The sequence below is a fragment of the Anarhichas minor genome, unplaced genomic scaffold (genome assembly GCF_050575085.1).
Source record: "Anarhichas minor isolate MPS153535 unplaced genomic scaffold, ASM5057508v1 ptg000062l, whole genome shotgun sequence".
Classification (NCBI taxonomy): domain Eukaryota; kingdom Metazoa; phylum Chordata; class Actinopteri; order Perciformes; family Anarhichadidae; genus Anarhichas; species Anarhichas minor.
The window spans coordinates 5,887,305-5,902,500 of record NW_027466508.1 but is presented as its reverse complement, the minus strand read 5'-3'; the positions used below and the strand labels follow the sequence as shown (position 1 = coordinate 5,902,500).

At 44.4% G+C, this 15,196-nt stretch overlaps 2 protein-coding genes across 2 annotated transcripts in view; one reads left to right on the top strand and one right to left on the bottom strand.

Moving 5' to 3' along the window:
• pdpr (pyruvate dehydrogenase phosphatase regulatory subunit) overlaps positions 1 to 11,682 on the top strand; it is a 13,210-nt gene extending 1,528 nt beyond the window's left edge. The window contains exons 4-18 of the mRNA XM_076078102.1: positions 429 to 510; positions 874 to 1,037; positions 1,230 to 1,351; positions 1,589 to 1,706; positions 2,305 to 2,454; positions 3,826 to 4,018; positions 4,274 to 4,398; positions 5,793 to 5,948; positions 6,030 to 6,163; positions 6,331 to 6,479; positions 6,571 to 6,683; positions 7,040 to 7,134; positions 7,369 to 7,458; positions 7,587 to 7,769; positions 8,688 to 11,682. Coding sequence (XP_075934217.1) covers positions 429 to 510; positions 874 to 1,037; positions 1,230 to 1,351; positions 1,589 to 1,706; positions 2,305 to 2,454; positions 3,826 to 4,018; positions 4,274 to 4,398; positions 5,793 to 5,948; positions 6,030 to 6,163; positions 6,331 to 6,479; positions 6,571 to 6,683; positions 7,040 to 7,134; positions 7,369 to 7,458; positions 7,587 to 7,769; positions 8,688 to 9,095 — 2,282 coding nt within the window. The 3' untranslated portion in view covers positions 9,096 to 11,682. The remainder of the gene's footprint in view (positions 1 to 428; positions 511 to 873; positions 1,038 to 1,229; positions 1,352 to 1,588; positions 1,707 to 2,304; positions 2,455 to 3,825; positions 4,019 to 4,273; positions 4,399 to 5,792; positions 5,949 to 6,029; positions 6,164 to 6,330; positions 6,480 to 6,570; positions 6,684 to 7,039; positions 7,135 to 7,368; positions 7,459 to 7,586; positions 7,770 to 8,687) is intronic.
• A 207-nt stretch (positions 11,683 to 11,889) lies between these two features.
• mrps11 (mitochondrial ribosomal protein S11) lies at positions 11,890 to 14,999 on the bottom strand. Its single transcript, XM_076078103.1, has 6 exons — positions 14,814 to 14,999; positions 14,490 to 14,594; positions 14,254 to 14,352; positions 13,622 to 13,751; positions 12,549 to 12,614; positions 11,890 to 12,082 (listed from the first exon to the last, which is right to left on the bottom strand). Exons 1-6 carry the CDS (start codon positions 14,915 to 14,917, stop codon positions 11,975 to 11,977), a joined length of 612 nt encoding a protein of 203 aa, XP_075934218.1. The 5' UTR covers positions 14,918 to 14,999; the 3' UTR covers positions 11,890 to 11,974.
• Between the last annotated feature and the right edge of the window lie 197 nt (positions 15,000 to 15,196).

Genomic DNA, 15,196 nt, shown 5'->3' with positions numbered 1-15,196 from the left:
ATGCGGGTACCTACCTGTTCTTTATCTTCTTTAGCTATTTTGTTAAGAGCATTTGTAATTTTATCTCTCCAGGGCATGTAGAGGCGTGTAGTGCATCCGGCTTTTTAGACAATGAAGCAAGCATTCACTGCATACTCATAGCATTGTATGTATTTGCACTCATTCTTACAGTAATGCAGCTGAAACATTTGCACGAGGCATGCACTATTCTACATTTATTATGGAAGCCCGAGATCGTTTGTTGTGCCTTTCCATAACATTTTTTCTATGTTTTGGCCCTTTTCTAAAGCGAGAATGATATGCCCTTCAGTTTTGAGGTGTATTATCCTATTGGCTGTACTTTGTTTGTTTTTTTGAGTAGAGCGTTTGAGTGAAGGCCATGGGTAGCTTGATACCTGTCACATAATATGTGGTTTTGTGTGTTTCAGGTTATGTGAAGACAGGCTCTCTTTGTCTGGCCCAAAATCAAGATCGCTTCCTCTCTCTGAAGCGCCTGGCATCCCGACTAAAGTAAGACCCTAAAACCTCCGGTCAACGTTTAGTAGAGAACCCTTTGGCAACTTTAGTGTTGGGCAATTTTGAAAGTCCCCTCCCGACGATATAAGAAATATATCTCCCCCCCAAAAAAAAAAAGCTTTAGAGAGAGATGCAATGGTGACGCAGTTACAATACCCATAAGTTGCCACAATGTACAGGCACCAAACGCTATTTCTCACAATATTTCATATGCTGATGACACACTGCCTATATCTCCGATTTGATATTTCAAATGATTCAGAGGTCTGGAACCAGGTTAGATATGCAGTGCCCTTCTAAATATAGATATTTGTGAGTATCAGTCCTTCATCTTTATCTCCTTCACTTTATTCATAGGGTAATGGGGATCAGCTGTAACATCATTAAGCCTAAAGAGGTGGCCAAACTCCACCCGCTTGTTAACATTCATGACCTGGTGGGGGCGCTCCACCTCCCTGCAGACGCTGTGGTGTCCCCACCCGACGTTAACCACGCCCTGGCTGTGGCTGCTGCTGGACATGGTGAGAGACTCGAACTTTCAACTTGCCATTGATGGAGCATTAATGGACAATTATAACACATATCTTACAAGCATTACTTATATTCTACCCCTATACTGTTTCTCCGTCTGATTCTCCTCCTCTTCATCGGCATCTCCGTCCTCTACGCTCATGCTTCCTCCTACATCTCCTTGTCTCCCTTATCCTATCCAGGGGTTCAGATCCTGGACAGAACCACGGTTCAGCAGGTGCTGGTAGAGAAGGGTCAAGTGATGGCGGTGGAGACTGATCGTGGCTCCATCGAGTGTGAATATTTTGTCAACTGTGCTGGACAGGTAAACCTCGGAGTGGGATATAAATGTAGGAGCACCAACAAGTCCCAATGCCAAATTAGATCAAGGAGTTAATGAGGGGAAATCTTTGTAACCGTTTAGGATATTATTCTCAATTTCAGCCTTAATTATGCGTACATCTTGATCTGATTCTCGCCTACATTATGCTCATAGATAGGAACAGTATGACTCAACAGATTGCAGTGTCTCCAGTATTTGTCCTGTCTGTCTCTGCTCTAGTGGGCTTACGAGCTGGGCCAGGCAAGTGAGACGAAGGTGTCGATTCCTCTTCATGGCTGTGAACACTTTTACCTCCTCACCAAACCTCTCCAGGAGCCACTCTCACCCAGCACGCCAGGTCTCGTACAAGAAAAATTCACTTTTTTTTTCAGCAGGCACAGTCGCTAATGGATTATAAATCACAGCCAAATATGACGCCTGTAATAGAGAAGTACTTCCACATTTTGATTGTTTTTCTTTGGCAAATTGGCTGATAGAGTAACTCATTGCGCAGTATATTACTGCAACAATCATCTCTCAGCCTGTGCCCTTGTTTTCTCCTCAAAGATGTCGTTCAGAGTTAACACCCAATGACACGAGGGGAGGTCTGCTCTATGATCGTACTCCATTATACTTAGAAAAATATTTTTACAGCCAACACCTCAATTTAACTAGTAGTTTCAGAAGGAAAACGTGTTGAAATACACTTCAGAACGTAACTTCCCTTGATTCTTGTGACTCTGCAGGTTGAATAAGTGTGTTTGTGCGAGAGAGAGAGAGAGAGAGAGAGAGAAGATACAAGGCATGCCTAATTTATTGGTCAATTTGTTGAATTCAATGTCTTTCTTTACAGTGACATCATTTAGCCACTTGGCCCCTTGTTTTGATTGATAATTTACACGGTTACACGAGATTACAGAGGATCTGATCTCACCGAGCGTGTGTCTCGTCTCCAGTTGTGATGGATATGGACGGCAGGATATATGCACGGCCATGGCAGGGCGGCATTCTGTCGGGGGGCTTTGAGAAGAACCCCAAACCCATCTTCACCGAGGGCCGCAACCAGCTGGAGATCCAAAACATGCATGAGGACTGGGACCACTTCGGTAATGAAGGGAGCAATGGGAGGGAGGAACAAGACACATTGTTAAGTTTTGCGATGCGATGGGGTGTCTCATTTGTACTTTACTGATCTGAGTAAAGTCATTTATTTAAACATTTGCATTTGTATCCCAATAAGATCAAATAACGTTGTAGGTGAAGAGTACTTCTTAAATCTTTGTGAAGTATCAAATGCTGGTTTTACAGACTCAGCATCTCTATTTCAGGAAGCATGTTTTTCAGCCCCGTGTGGCCCCACATCATTCCTGTACTGATGAACCCAGATTTCCTTTCATTGCATTTTAGACATTTTTTGGTGAGGTTAAAGTCATGGTGTTCAGTTTATTGTCATTTAATGTCTCCTTCATTGATTGAAAAACAATTGTCCGAGTCAGTTCAGTTTTTGAAATGCTTTTAATTTAACTGAAAGCAATGTCGGTTCCAAGTACACCTCACACACACACACACACACACACACACACACACACACACACACACACACACACACACACACACACACACACACACACAGACACCTGTCTTTTGGCCTTGGCCTTATGCTAGTAATCTGAGATTCCTCATGCAGCTTGACGGGTTGTCGTAAAGACGGCCGTATATCACCAGTCAGCCCTGAAGTGGAGCAAAGCAGAGGGTCAAACCAATCTGTCTCAGGGGGTTCTTACATTGCCGAACATTTGCATTTTGTACTTTAAATAAATATACATCACGTGGATTGAACACCAGCTTACCTCCTATCAACAATTGTTGTTATGAATGGAAGCTTACGTAATGACTGGAATAGAGTTTTCCCTTTTGTAAAAAACAAGAAATCAACATTAAGATCTTATGTGTTGCATTGTCGTATCAAATGATTACCAACAAGAGTGCATCACATCGTTTAGTTTCTACTGGCAATGCATTTTTTACATTGTGCTGCCACATGTGACCCACAGGGTCAGCTTTCATGGATTGTTTACAGCACAACGTGAGGAGAAGGGTGCGCAGCACGTGCTTCAGCTTGTTGAGTCTTTGCAATAGTGGATGGTTTGGGTGGGGTGGTGGTTGGGCAAAGGCAACTTGGAGCCAACTCGTATGTTTTGTCTGTTTTTGTTATTTGTAATTTGAAAAGCCTCACAGAGGGCCAAGTAGACAAGTAGCAGCTTCACTTTCCGGTCAGGAAGCAGTTGGATTTGGGGAGAATGTGGCTTTAAATGCTGAGAAATACTGAGACTGACAGTACAGCTGGCGTAGCTTTAGGCCAACCGTTTTCTTGATCACGATGTAGTTTGTGTAAGTGTAATATGTTTATTAATAATGCAATATATTGATTTCCTTTTTAGAGATTGTATAGAAACCGTATTGTCTTCTGCTTCCAGAGCCGATGCTCAGTGCCTTGCTGAGGAGAATGCCGGGTCTTGAATCAGCTGAGATCCATCAGCTGGTCAACTGTCCGGAGTCCTTCACCCCTGATATGCGCTGCCTCATGGGGGAGATGCCCAGTGTCTCTGGCTACTACGTGCTGGCAGGGATGAACTCCTCTGGCCTGGCCTTTGCTGGAGGAGCTGGCAAGTAAGCATGGGTTTAGGTGTATATGTTAGGGGATAGCCTACAGTGTTCTTTTAAGGCTAACATTACCAAGTGAAGACATTACTGCTCTTTATTCTACACCCGAAGACATTATTTAAGAGGCTGACAGAAATATTTTTTACTCAGAAAATAATTCTGCCTCGGTTTTATCAGTTTCAGTGATGAGCTTTGCGATCTGGTCATGCTTTGATTGCGTCACAATGAAGCACAAACGGCATTGTGTGTTTTGGTATCCAGGTACCTGGCCGAGTGGATGACCTACGGCTACCCCACCGCCAATGTCTGGCCACTGGACATCAAACGCTTCGGCAACCTGCAGAGCAGCCGAACCTTCCTGCGACACCGAGTAATGGAGGTCATGCGTGAGTAGCGAACTCTTGTTGCCGTGTCGATGTTTGGCGAGTCTTAAAACAACCGTTGCATGGTAACGAAGAGATCCGTTCCGAGCAAGATTCCAGCGTAAGCGATGAAAGACAAAATCCACCGTCCTTGTCCTGTGCTAAAAATAAATCTAAAGTGCAGCTGAAGATAATATGTCTAGTTCCGACAGAACAAGTTGGTACCTTCCAAAGTTTTCTGGTACAAAATCTCTTTGATTTTGAGAGAAGGAACGATTACATCAACTGATAGCTATTTTAATGTACATGTAGTCTGAGATTAAAGATATCTTTTAACCAAAGAAACACACAGAAAACTACTGCCTACGTTTCCATTGCGACTGGTTAACGGCAGCATACACTGAGGGTGAGGGTGATAAAAATAAAGTACCACATTGTATGATTAATAATAATAATAATAATAATGCATCAATTTTCTATAGCGCTTTTCAAAATACCCAAAGGCGCTTTACAAGGCAGAGACAAACAGAACAAACAAACAAAAAAAGAAAGAATAACTGGAGAAGCTGTGCTGAATGGGTCATGTAGTGGAGGGTAGGGTGCAGGGGTTAGCAGGTGAAGGCGAGGTTGAAGAGGTGGGCTTTGAGGGCTTGTTTGAATGATGATAGGGAGGGAGCCTCACGGATGTGGATGGGGAGGGCGTTCCAGAGGGGAGGTGCAGCAGCTGAGAAGGCCCTGTCACCCCAGGTCCGGCGCTTGGTCCTGATGGTCTTCAGAGTGTTTGCACCGGCGGACCTGAGGCAACGGGTTGGGGCGTGGAGGGGGAGGAGGTCTGAAAGGTAGGGAGGGGCCAGGTTGTTAAGGGCTTTGTAGGTGGTGAGTAGTATTTTGAAGTCTATTCTGTATTTGACCGGGAGCCAGTGGAGGTTGCGAAGGACCGGGGTGATGTGTTCATAGCGGCGGGTGGAAGTGAGCAGTCGGGCGGCAGAGTTCTGAACATATTGGAGTTTATTGAGGATTTTGTTGGGAGAACCGTAGAGGATGCTGTTGCAGTAGTCGAGTCTGGCGGTTATGAGGGCATGGATGAGAATTTCGGTGGTGGCAGAGGACGGGGAAGGTCGGAGGCGTGCAATGTTCCTGAGGTGAAAGAAGGCAGTTTTGGTGATGTGGTTGGCGTGGGGTAGGAAAGAGAGGGTGGGGTCGAGGATGATACCGAGGTTGCGGACCTGGGTGGAGGGGGTGACGATGGAGCCATCAATGTTGAGGGAGAAGGGCTGGGCCAAGAGCTGTTAACACAATTGCCACCTGATAAGTCACAGATTCATAATGTAGTGTTTCCAACACCTTAAAGGTGAAGTGTTCTCTAGTTCTGCTTCTGTATGATGACGTCTCCCAACGTGTGCGTGTTTTGTTTCCAGCCCTGCTCTACGAACTAAAGGTTCCGCGCTGGGACTTTCAGACCGGGCGTCAGCTGCGGACCAGCCCTCTGTATGACCGCCTGGACACCCAGGGAGCTCGCTGGATGGAGAAACATGGTTTTGAAAGGCCCAAATACTTTGTTCCTCATGGAAAAGGTACAGAATACTCACCCGCAACACACTACGTTCTCTTTACCCTGACGTCCTCAGTACAAAAAACAACCTTTGTGTTTGTAGATTTGCTGTCTCTGGACCAGAGTAAGACTTTCTACAAGCCCGACTGGTTTGACATCGTCGGAGCAGAAGTGAAATGCTGCAAAGAGGCCGTCTGTGTCATCGACATGTCTTCCTTCACCAAGTTTGAGCTGACTGTAAGTCAGCTGCACTTTCCACCTTCGTGGGTTCAGACTTCTAACCGTACATGTTTTTTTTTTTTTTAAATGGCAGATTATGCCATTCCATTCTATATCGATGAGTAATGTATCCGCTTTTGTGCAGTACTTTAAGTAGAACCTTGTGGTCTGTCCTGATGTCCTAGTCACAGAACAGCCAGGCCCTGGACCTGCTGCAACATCTGTGTGCCAACGACCTGGATGTCCCTGTTGGACATATCGTCCACACCGGCATGCTGAATGAGAGGGGGGGCTATGAGAACGACTGCAGCGTTGTCCGCGTCAGCAAGAACAAGTTTGTAACACCTCGGCAATAGTACCTCAGACATGCGGTTGGATATGAACCATTTAAAACAACTTACAAATCATTTTTGTCCCATCTGCAGCTTCTTCATCGTCTCTCCGACAGACCAGCAGGTCCACTGTTGGTCCTGGATAAAGAAACACATGCCCAGTGACCCACACCTCCACTTAGAGGACGTCAGCTGGAAGTACACTGGTAAGCGCACGCCGCCATTGTTGATTTCCTTGCAGTGATGTCGCCATCTAGTGCCCACACAATATTAAAGGGTGGAAGCAATGCGCCAGTATCGCACTAGGCCTACATTCTTTTTTTAAATTTTGTTTATTATTAGCTCAGGTTCTGTAAAAAGTATGAAAGAACACACATGACACACTATCTTCTCTGTATTTTCAGACTCTTAAACAATTCCTTGCCATTTTCAAAGGGGGATAGCTTATACAAATAATAATAATAATTGTTGTTTGTATTATTACTAAGAGTTATTTAGGCAGTACTTGGGCTGAACTTTGTAGGACAGGAAGTCTAAAGTGCTTATAATTCTTTGCCCACAGCTTTGAATCTGATTGGCCCTCGTGCAATGGATGTTCTGACTGAGCTGTCATATGTTTCCATGACACCTGACCATTTCCCCTCCATGTTCTGTAAGGTAGGACACAAAAATCTAGTTTCAATAACCTCAATAGAGTAATTATCATCCTAGTGGTGAGAGCAGTAGGAAGAGCGGTGATATTAATTGTTTGAGGAGCTGGAATAGTTGCAGCTGCAGCACTTTAGACTGCACCTGTGGTGCTATGAGTGTTGCCAACAGTACGATTGTTTATACTCTGTTATTAGCCCCACATAGAACAGTATTTAACCGTGTTTGCATGCGTGTTTACAGGAGATGAGCGTTGGCTATGCCAATGGGATCAGAGTGATGAGTATGACTCACACGGGAGAGCCGGGGTTCATGCTCTACATACCTATAGAGGTGCGTCCCGCTCACGTCCGCACACACACAGGAAATATGAATCCAGTCACCATTCCACAGCATCAGGTCAGGCTTAAGAAAGTGCTTCGTGCCGTACGGTACATCATAATTCCCTCTGCTCTCCACAGTATGCTCTGCACGTGTACAACGAGGTGATGTCGGTGGGTCAGAAGTACGGGATCCGCAATGCGGGCTACTACGCGCTGCGCAGCCTGCGCATCGAGAAGTTCTTTGCCTTCTGGGGTCAGGACCTCGACGCCTTCACCACCCCGCTGCAGTGTGGACGAGAGTTCAGGGTTAAATTTGACAAGGTCTGTTGCCAGTTCAGCGAACTGTATGTCATCTGCCGGTGTGGATTCTGTCTTCTGATTTCCCATTTTAGGGTTACAAGAAACCTTTTATTGAGCATTATGGCGTTTCGGTCAACAGCAACTCCTCGCTCTGCCTATCACACTATCACACTATGACTTTTCCAACCACATTTACTATTGAAGCTTGAATTTTACACTACTTTTTATGCCTCTGTTCAGGATGAACTGATTTGATTTCGGTAGTCAACGGTCCCGTCCTGTCCCATGGGTTACCTCAGGACCACCTGGAAGGAATTTCTTCAAATTTGGCTCAAATGAACTGTTTAGATTTTGGTGGTCAAAGGTCCCTGTGACATCAAAACATTATTTTGGGCTCAAGAATCCATATGCTAATTATGACAATTTCACACAACAGGATTTGGACAGCCGTGGTTATAAACTGCAGCCGGTTGGCAGAGGCACACAACAGCTAGGCTGTAATTTAAGTGTTCACTTCAAAACGGTTGGGAAAATGAGAGAATGATTGCAGAATAACAAAAGGCACTGTGCCATCTGCTTTGCTTAAACATCTGTTCAAATTGTCACCAAGCTGCACCTGCAGGCACAGCAGGTGGCACATTTTGGAATCAGTGGAACATCAGGTGTGCTGCTGTCTGCTGCACACAGCAATAATTGCAGAACAGTATTAATGACCGGACCTCGACGTATAAAATTGCTTTCACAGATTGCTTTCAGATGTGTAGTCGTCAGCAGTATTGATGTCTTTGAAGTTTATTTGAAAAATGTATAAAATAAAAAAAGTAGTTTTCTGTAGCTCCCAACAGGACTGTGCAGTCTTTGTATACTGTTGGTAGACCATGTCCCAGAACACTTCATTATCTTCATTCTCGCCTGTCCTCTCCCTTCGCCTCACACCAGGACACGGATTTCCTCGGTCGCGAGGCCTTGCTGCAGGAGCGTCAGGACGGCGTGTCCCGGCGATTCGTCATGCTGGTTCTGGAGGACCACGACACCGAGCTGGACCTGTGGCCGTGGTGGGGCGAGCCCATCTACCGCAACGGCCTGCTGGCCGGCACGACCACCAGCAGCGCCTACAGCTACACCCTGGAGCGCCACGTCTGCCTCGGCTTCGTGTCTCCACCGCCGGGCCCGGAGGGGCTCCCCACGCCCATCACCCCGGACTTCATCAACCGCGGGGACTACGAGGTGGACATCGCCGGCCAGCGCTACCCAGCCAAAGCCAAACTCTACCCCTTCAGCTCGCTCTTCACCCAACAAAAACGCCGCAAGGAGGACATAGAGTTCAGCAACCTCCAGGGGAAGTGATGGCGGCCTCGCTTTATCCTCAGCGGGGGGGCTTCTGTGACACTCCTGCAGTCCTTCAATCCACTCCCACACTTAACTGGCAGTGCCAACCGATTTCTTAATGTCTCGTAATCTGAGGGCAGTATGCACAAGCACTCATTCTCTCTCTAGTATCTAACTTCCACGCTGCATCTCCGTTCGTTTCTTTTTTTTCAAAAGTGCAATATTTAAGAGGCACCAAATGCTCGAGCTGTTGGAACTACAGCAATGCAACAGCACTCGTGTGTCGTCAAATTGTTGTTTTTTCCAGCCCCTGCCCTGCCTCACACTCAAAAACACGGTCCACGGTTTACCGGGACAGTCTGCGCCGGTCTAGTGCCTTTGTCAAGGCAGCATCAACAATATTTGTTGAGGACACTTTGTTCACCTAAAACCCATCGAGCGGGAGTTTAGACAGACAATCGTATCCGGCGGTGTTCCAGTCACTGTAACGCTTCGACAGTCTGGAAGAGTCTGAAAGAAATGTCGTTCGATGTCGATGCAGTTGTTGACTCTTTTGTCAGTTTACAAATTGTAAATCTGCTGCTGTAAAGAATACGAGTGATGCGATGTGGCCCAGTTCAGATGCTTAATACTGTCCACCACCGCCATCCCCACTACATTGTCCAAGAATCAGGCAGCCTGATAAAACCATTAGCTAACCAATATTTACTCCTCTTGAAAAGGCTCCGAGAAGCCCCAAAGCAAAATGAGCCCCCCCCCCCCCCTTTGACTCGGTCTTTCTCATCAACTTCCAGCTGTTCTTCTGCTGTGTGTCGAGCTTGTGGAAACGGTATTCACGGTAATATAATCCGCACTGTTATTTATGTTTTGTGGTCGTGTCGTTGGACCGTCGCTCTTTTGATGCTCAAGTGTTGTCTCATTGTTTTGCTGACGTTAGTTGACCCACAGATGAGGGAAAGCTGCGACTGGAGCTGTTTGTTTGAGCCCACAACATCTTACATTAGTGATTTGATTGTTTGTTTTTGCTTGATCCAGAGTTACGATGTTTGTATAAAGGAAGGACTTCAGGGCGCTTTGAAATAAAAAAACATGTATTTTTGTATAGCTAGTGTGTATAAAATCTCTATTTTCAGTACCGCACCTTTTTTTCCCCCCTTCAAGTCGATGAGCTTTCAGTCACATCAGCAGTGTGAATCATCAGGACCATGTCGGTTGCTTCGTTCTTGCCGTTGAGCTTTGTTTCAAATGCTTTCCAGAATGATCCTGTACTTAGAAACGTCATTCGTCAGCCACAGCTTGGTGTTTTCTTACACGTGTTCACCTTTTGAAGCAATCGGGTCCTTTTGCTCATGCTAAAGGTCACAGTGTAAACAGAAGGACTGGGAACCCACCAGTCAAATAGTTTGGGGGGGGGTCATCTGAAAAGGAAGTATTTTAGTGTGAATATTGCTGAAGATAAGATGCCGAGTTGACAAAAACCTCACCAAACCGTCATACTTTTTTTTTTTTTAGTACTTTGCTAACGTCTCAGGCTTTTTCACTACAAACGGCGTACTACACAAGCTCCACTGATGTATAATATGAGTTTCTGGTATATAACGTATGAACTCCAAATGCGGGGAGTCAGATATCACTTTTTTAAAGGGCTAATTTCTCTTTATGTCCATTGTGTTTGTAAAAAAGGCGTTACTATTAAATGAAGCGTCTTACACGTGAGAGTGCAGAGAACCACCATCAGTCTTTGTGTCGGTAGTCTGGACTCACGTCGGGCGCTTCAGTAGCAACATTTCTCTACATCAGTAGAACTCTGCTCTGGCTTCATGTGACAAACTTATGTCTTACTTGATTTTACTTTTCTCAACAGTTTTCTCATCTCGGTGTCTAAATAACACCCCATTAACAAGCGTTCATATCAATCCCAGTTCAACTGCAGCAGCTTGTGCTTTAATGGAGTTCCCTTTCAGTGTAAGAGCTCAGCAGGTCGCCGGTTTCTATCGTCATTGACGGCTTCATGTTGAGTCCAGCAGCTGTGAGGAGTTCTGGATTCAGGGTGAAGGTGTCTGAAACGCATTACTGTAAAAATCACTTCAGATATCAGTTTGTTTTTTTACTCTCCTGAATGTATTGAAGGGAAAAGGCCCCAAGCATTTGCACTAAACAAGAGCAGCGTGCCGTTTTCTGTTACTGTATGTCGTCACAGGATCTCTATGGTATTCTAAGTATCCTGGAGTTTGAGTTTTCTTGTATTTTAAAGGTAAAACAAAACTAACTACACACTATAGCACGTGGTGCAAAGAGCGCTACAGCTGAATATCAAGTATGCCATCCAAAAAGTTTAGGCAAAAAAAAGAGTTAGAAATTGAATGTCAATGGTCTGGAAGTGTGTGTTTAAAAAGTCTGTAACGATCACTGAAGTGGTTGTGTTGAAACACAAACACTCCACTTTATGAGTTTGGCGCATGTTTGTCTCGCTCAGTGTTTCCATTTCTACTCTACTTGTACTGGACTGATCTTCCAGCGTTTTCTCCAGAGCTTTACGATATTGTATTTATATCATGTGTCTGGCTGTACTTTGAGTGAAACATAAAGAGAACTTTCCTTTGAATTTGCTTCGTGTGTTCACTTCAGATGCGTGTGGTCTGGTAACGGCTCGAACGCGGCCGGGTTCAAGGGTCCGGTTCGAAAGGTTCACTCGCGTGTCCACAGTCGCAGCAGAGGACGGAGACACCTGCGCTCTGCTCATTAATAACACCATCTGCAATCATCTCCGCTGATGAAATTATGTGAAGGTTCAAGCTCAGAGCCGGCAAGGTTACACAACAAAAAAAAACAACCTTTATTAGCATATTACGACACAACCGCGTCCTCCCGGTGCAGTGCATTCCGGTTGATGGAGATCACGTCCTCCTGGCTTTGCGTGGGCGACATCCGTTGTGCGGCACGGGGGTGTTGTCGGTGATCGATATCACCTCCAGGCCTCCCATCGTCAGGCCTTTGATCGCGGACTGAGCAACGGAGGAAAAATACATTCATTCATTAACGAAGCTAATGGGGACAAATCAAGATGTCTGTGGCTCCTCAAACAGCCTTAAAATGACCTCATCATAACAACGACTTTCTTCATGCAGCGATTGGCTTATTTGAGTTGCACTGCCACTGTTAGACCAACACACATGATCTCATTGTGCCTCTTTATACTTTCATGTATCCTGTAACTTTGAAATATGAGGCCAGTTTTGCTGATAAAATAAGCATCCATGAAGCAATTAACTGAGGATTTACTGTTTTAATATTAAACTTTTGGGGACTGTTGTCAAGACAGATGTCCCCTTCGAGCATTTTCTTCTGATAATTGATAGACTAACTTAAATAATCAAGTATTATGTAACAACATTCAAGATTTCTAATGGTTGAATGAGACGTTTTGGGGGCCAAATGATGCACAGTAGAAACGAGTCTTTATCTACTCACCAGACGTCCAGGACCGAGACCTTTGACCACAACTCGGACAAACGTCACTCCCTTCGCTGTGGCTTTCTGTTGGGAGGAGACGCAGAGAGGATTGATGTCATCCATCAACCTGACTCGGCTATTCACAAATGCCAGAAAACTAACTTGACTGCATTGTCTTAACGCTAAAAACATCTTTAAACATGACAAAAATAAATAAATACCATCAACATTTTGTTACGGTACATGGTTGATTAGAGCTAAAACGATCGGTCCATTAACGCCAAACACACAAAAACACCTTGGGATTCTTCATTGGCATTTTATCAATATTTCAACCTCTAATCCATTTGGTTAATTTCCCATCTGGGGAACAGAACAGAGTTTAAGCAATTCTGCAAAAAACTTCAGAACTGTGAGAAGTTGTGTTGAATGATCTTCTGGGTTCAGTCACTAACAAAAACAAGAGATAAAGCTCCTATTAAAATGTAGTCACCATATTTCCATTTTCTGCTCGAGAACATCTTAAAAACAGCAGCTAAGAATAATCTGCCCATGCAGTAAAAGCTACGGTAGCATCACGATAATACGCTGTGTTTACTGCGAACCTGTGTGACCTTAACCCTGTCAGCCAGCAGCCTTCATAAAGTCTAAATGAGCGCTTAACACACTCCTCAGTGAGGGCAGCATACCTGCAACAAACGTTTAATATTCATCATAAATTACAGTTATAATGATGCTCTAAACGCTACAACTCACTTTATTATAAAGCAGCTAGAAAAATCCCTTCAGCTTGTGTGCTGTAGATAGACTAATGATTATGGAGTTTAGCTCAGTAGTTAAAACTCCCTCAGATCCTGTTGAAACGAGCTCAAACAGGTGGAGGAGGTGAACCCCTACAGTATACGATCAGATGGTGTCGTGTGTTTCTCATAGGAAGACAACAGCAGGTGAAAGTTAACTCAAGCTCCTATAGGCTGCGGAAGCTCTCCCCTTCTTTTCACATTATATAGCAATGATTGTAGAGACCAAAATATATTGTGTGTGTGCGCGCGCGAGTTCCGGGGCATCAGAGTACCACATGGGAAACGTACCGCAGCAGCAGAGATGCCCGCAGTCTGAGCAGCGATGGGCGTCGACTTCTTGATATTCTTGAAGCCCTCTGTTCCGCAGGACGTCCGGACCAGCGACTGTCCCGTGCTCTCCGTCAGCTGGATGTGTGTGCTGGTGCAGGATAGGACAGGACAGTTTACTTCGCTGGCATTTGACTCGATTTTTATTAGCATTTAAAAAAATAAATAAACCATACATTATCTAATTAGGGCTAAGGACCTTTTCTGTGGCATGAAGCTACAAATGTGTTCATTCAGTCCACCAGGAAGAACTAATAAAGCTGAACTTCTGGTTTGCAGAAATTTGAAGATGGTAAAATAAAAGGCTAGTTTAGAGATTAACATTTAGAGATTGTTTCTTTACAGAAAAAAAATATGAATGTTTGACTTGTCATAGCAGAAAGAAAAGGTGGAACTAATAACATTAATGATGTTCCAGCAATTCAGCAAGTCAGTACATCTGCTGTAAACAGGATCTACCCAGTTTTATGTTCATATTTCTTCCCACTAGTACAATTTGGGATCCAGCAACCTTACCTATCCTAACTGATCTGAGGATGAAAATGATCTTAGTGAATCACTGTTTTGTTGTCACTTTTGCAGATTCCACTTACTTGTTGTATGTGGCTTTAATGTGAGCGATTGGTAACTCCTCAAACTTCTTTCCACCCCATCTCAGTGAACTCTCCTGGCCAATCATTGGAGGAAAATGGCTGGAGGATTCAAATTGAGGTCAATATCACATCAACATGCAGTAAACAAACACATACATTAATAGGGGAAAATACAAGAATTAATCCAGAATTATTCTCTCAGTAGACGAACATGAGCATGTGTGGCGTTGTCTGACCTGAACTCTTTGGAGGTTTTCCCAGAGTCTGTGATGGATGCTGCGGTCTCCTGAAGTCTGACTGCACTGGTACACAGTGTTCGCTGCAAGCCAATGCTTCCACAACTGTAAACACAAAATCGCATTAGCACCATCGTCCTAAACCAGTGTGGCTTGTCAATCAGCTCAAAACTATTGACTGCTACGATCAAAACAAGTGCCACCCGGACAATGTAGTACAATGTTGTACGAAAAACCCATTGCTACATAACATTCAGCATGCATCAGACTGACATCAGAACTAACTGTTAGCCGTTAGCTAACAATGATGCTAGTAAAACATACCCATAGAACACTTTCAGAGAGCTTCCACTTGCATTTAGGGAGGCAGACAGCTGTTGGCACACGTTACTCAAATAACTAACTAATGTACAATTTAATTTATACATGTTTAATACTTTAAGATACAATTACGCTTTCAGAAACTTAGCTACTTCACACACAACAAATGTGACATTGAAGGCCTGACCAGACCTGGGCTATCAATGTTTTTTGAGGGGGGGCAAGGTCATTATTACACTATATACATTATTATTACACGATAAATACATGTACCATTTGCAAAGTGGATTGGAAAATACGTATTTTATAACTATTAAAATATACCTCCGTAATACGTAGAATGAGATGTTTGTTTTTAAAAAGTATATCAATATCAGTCTCCCCCC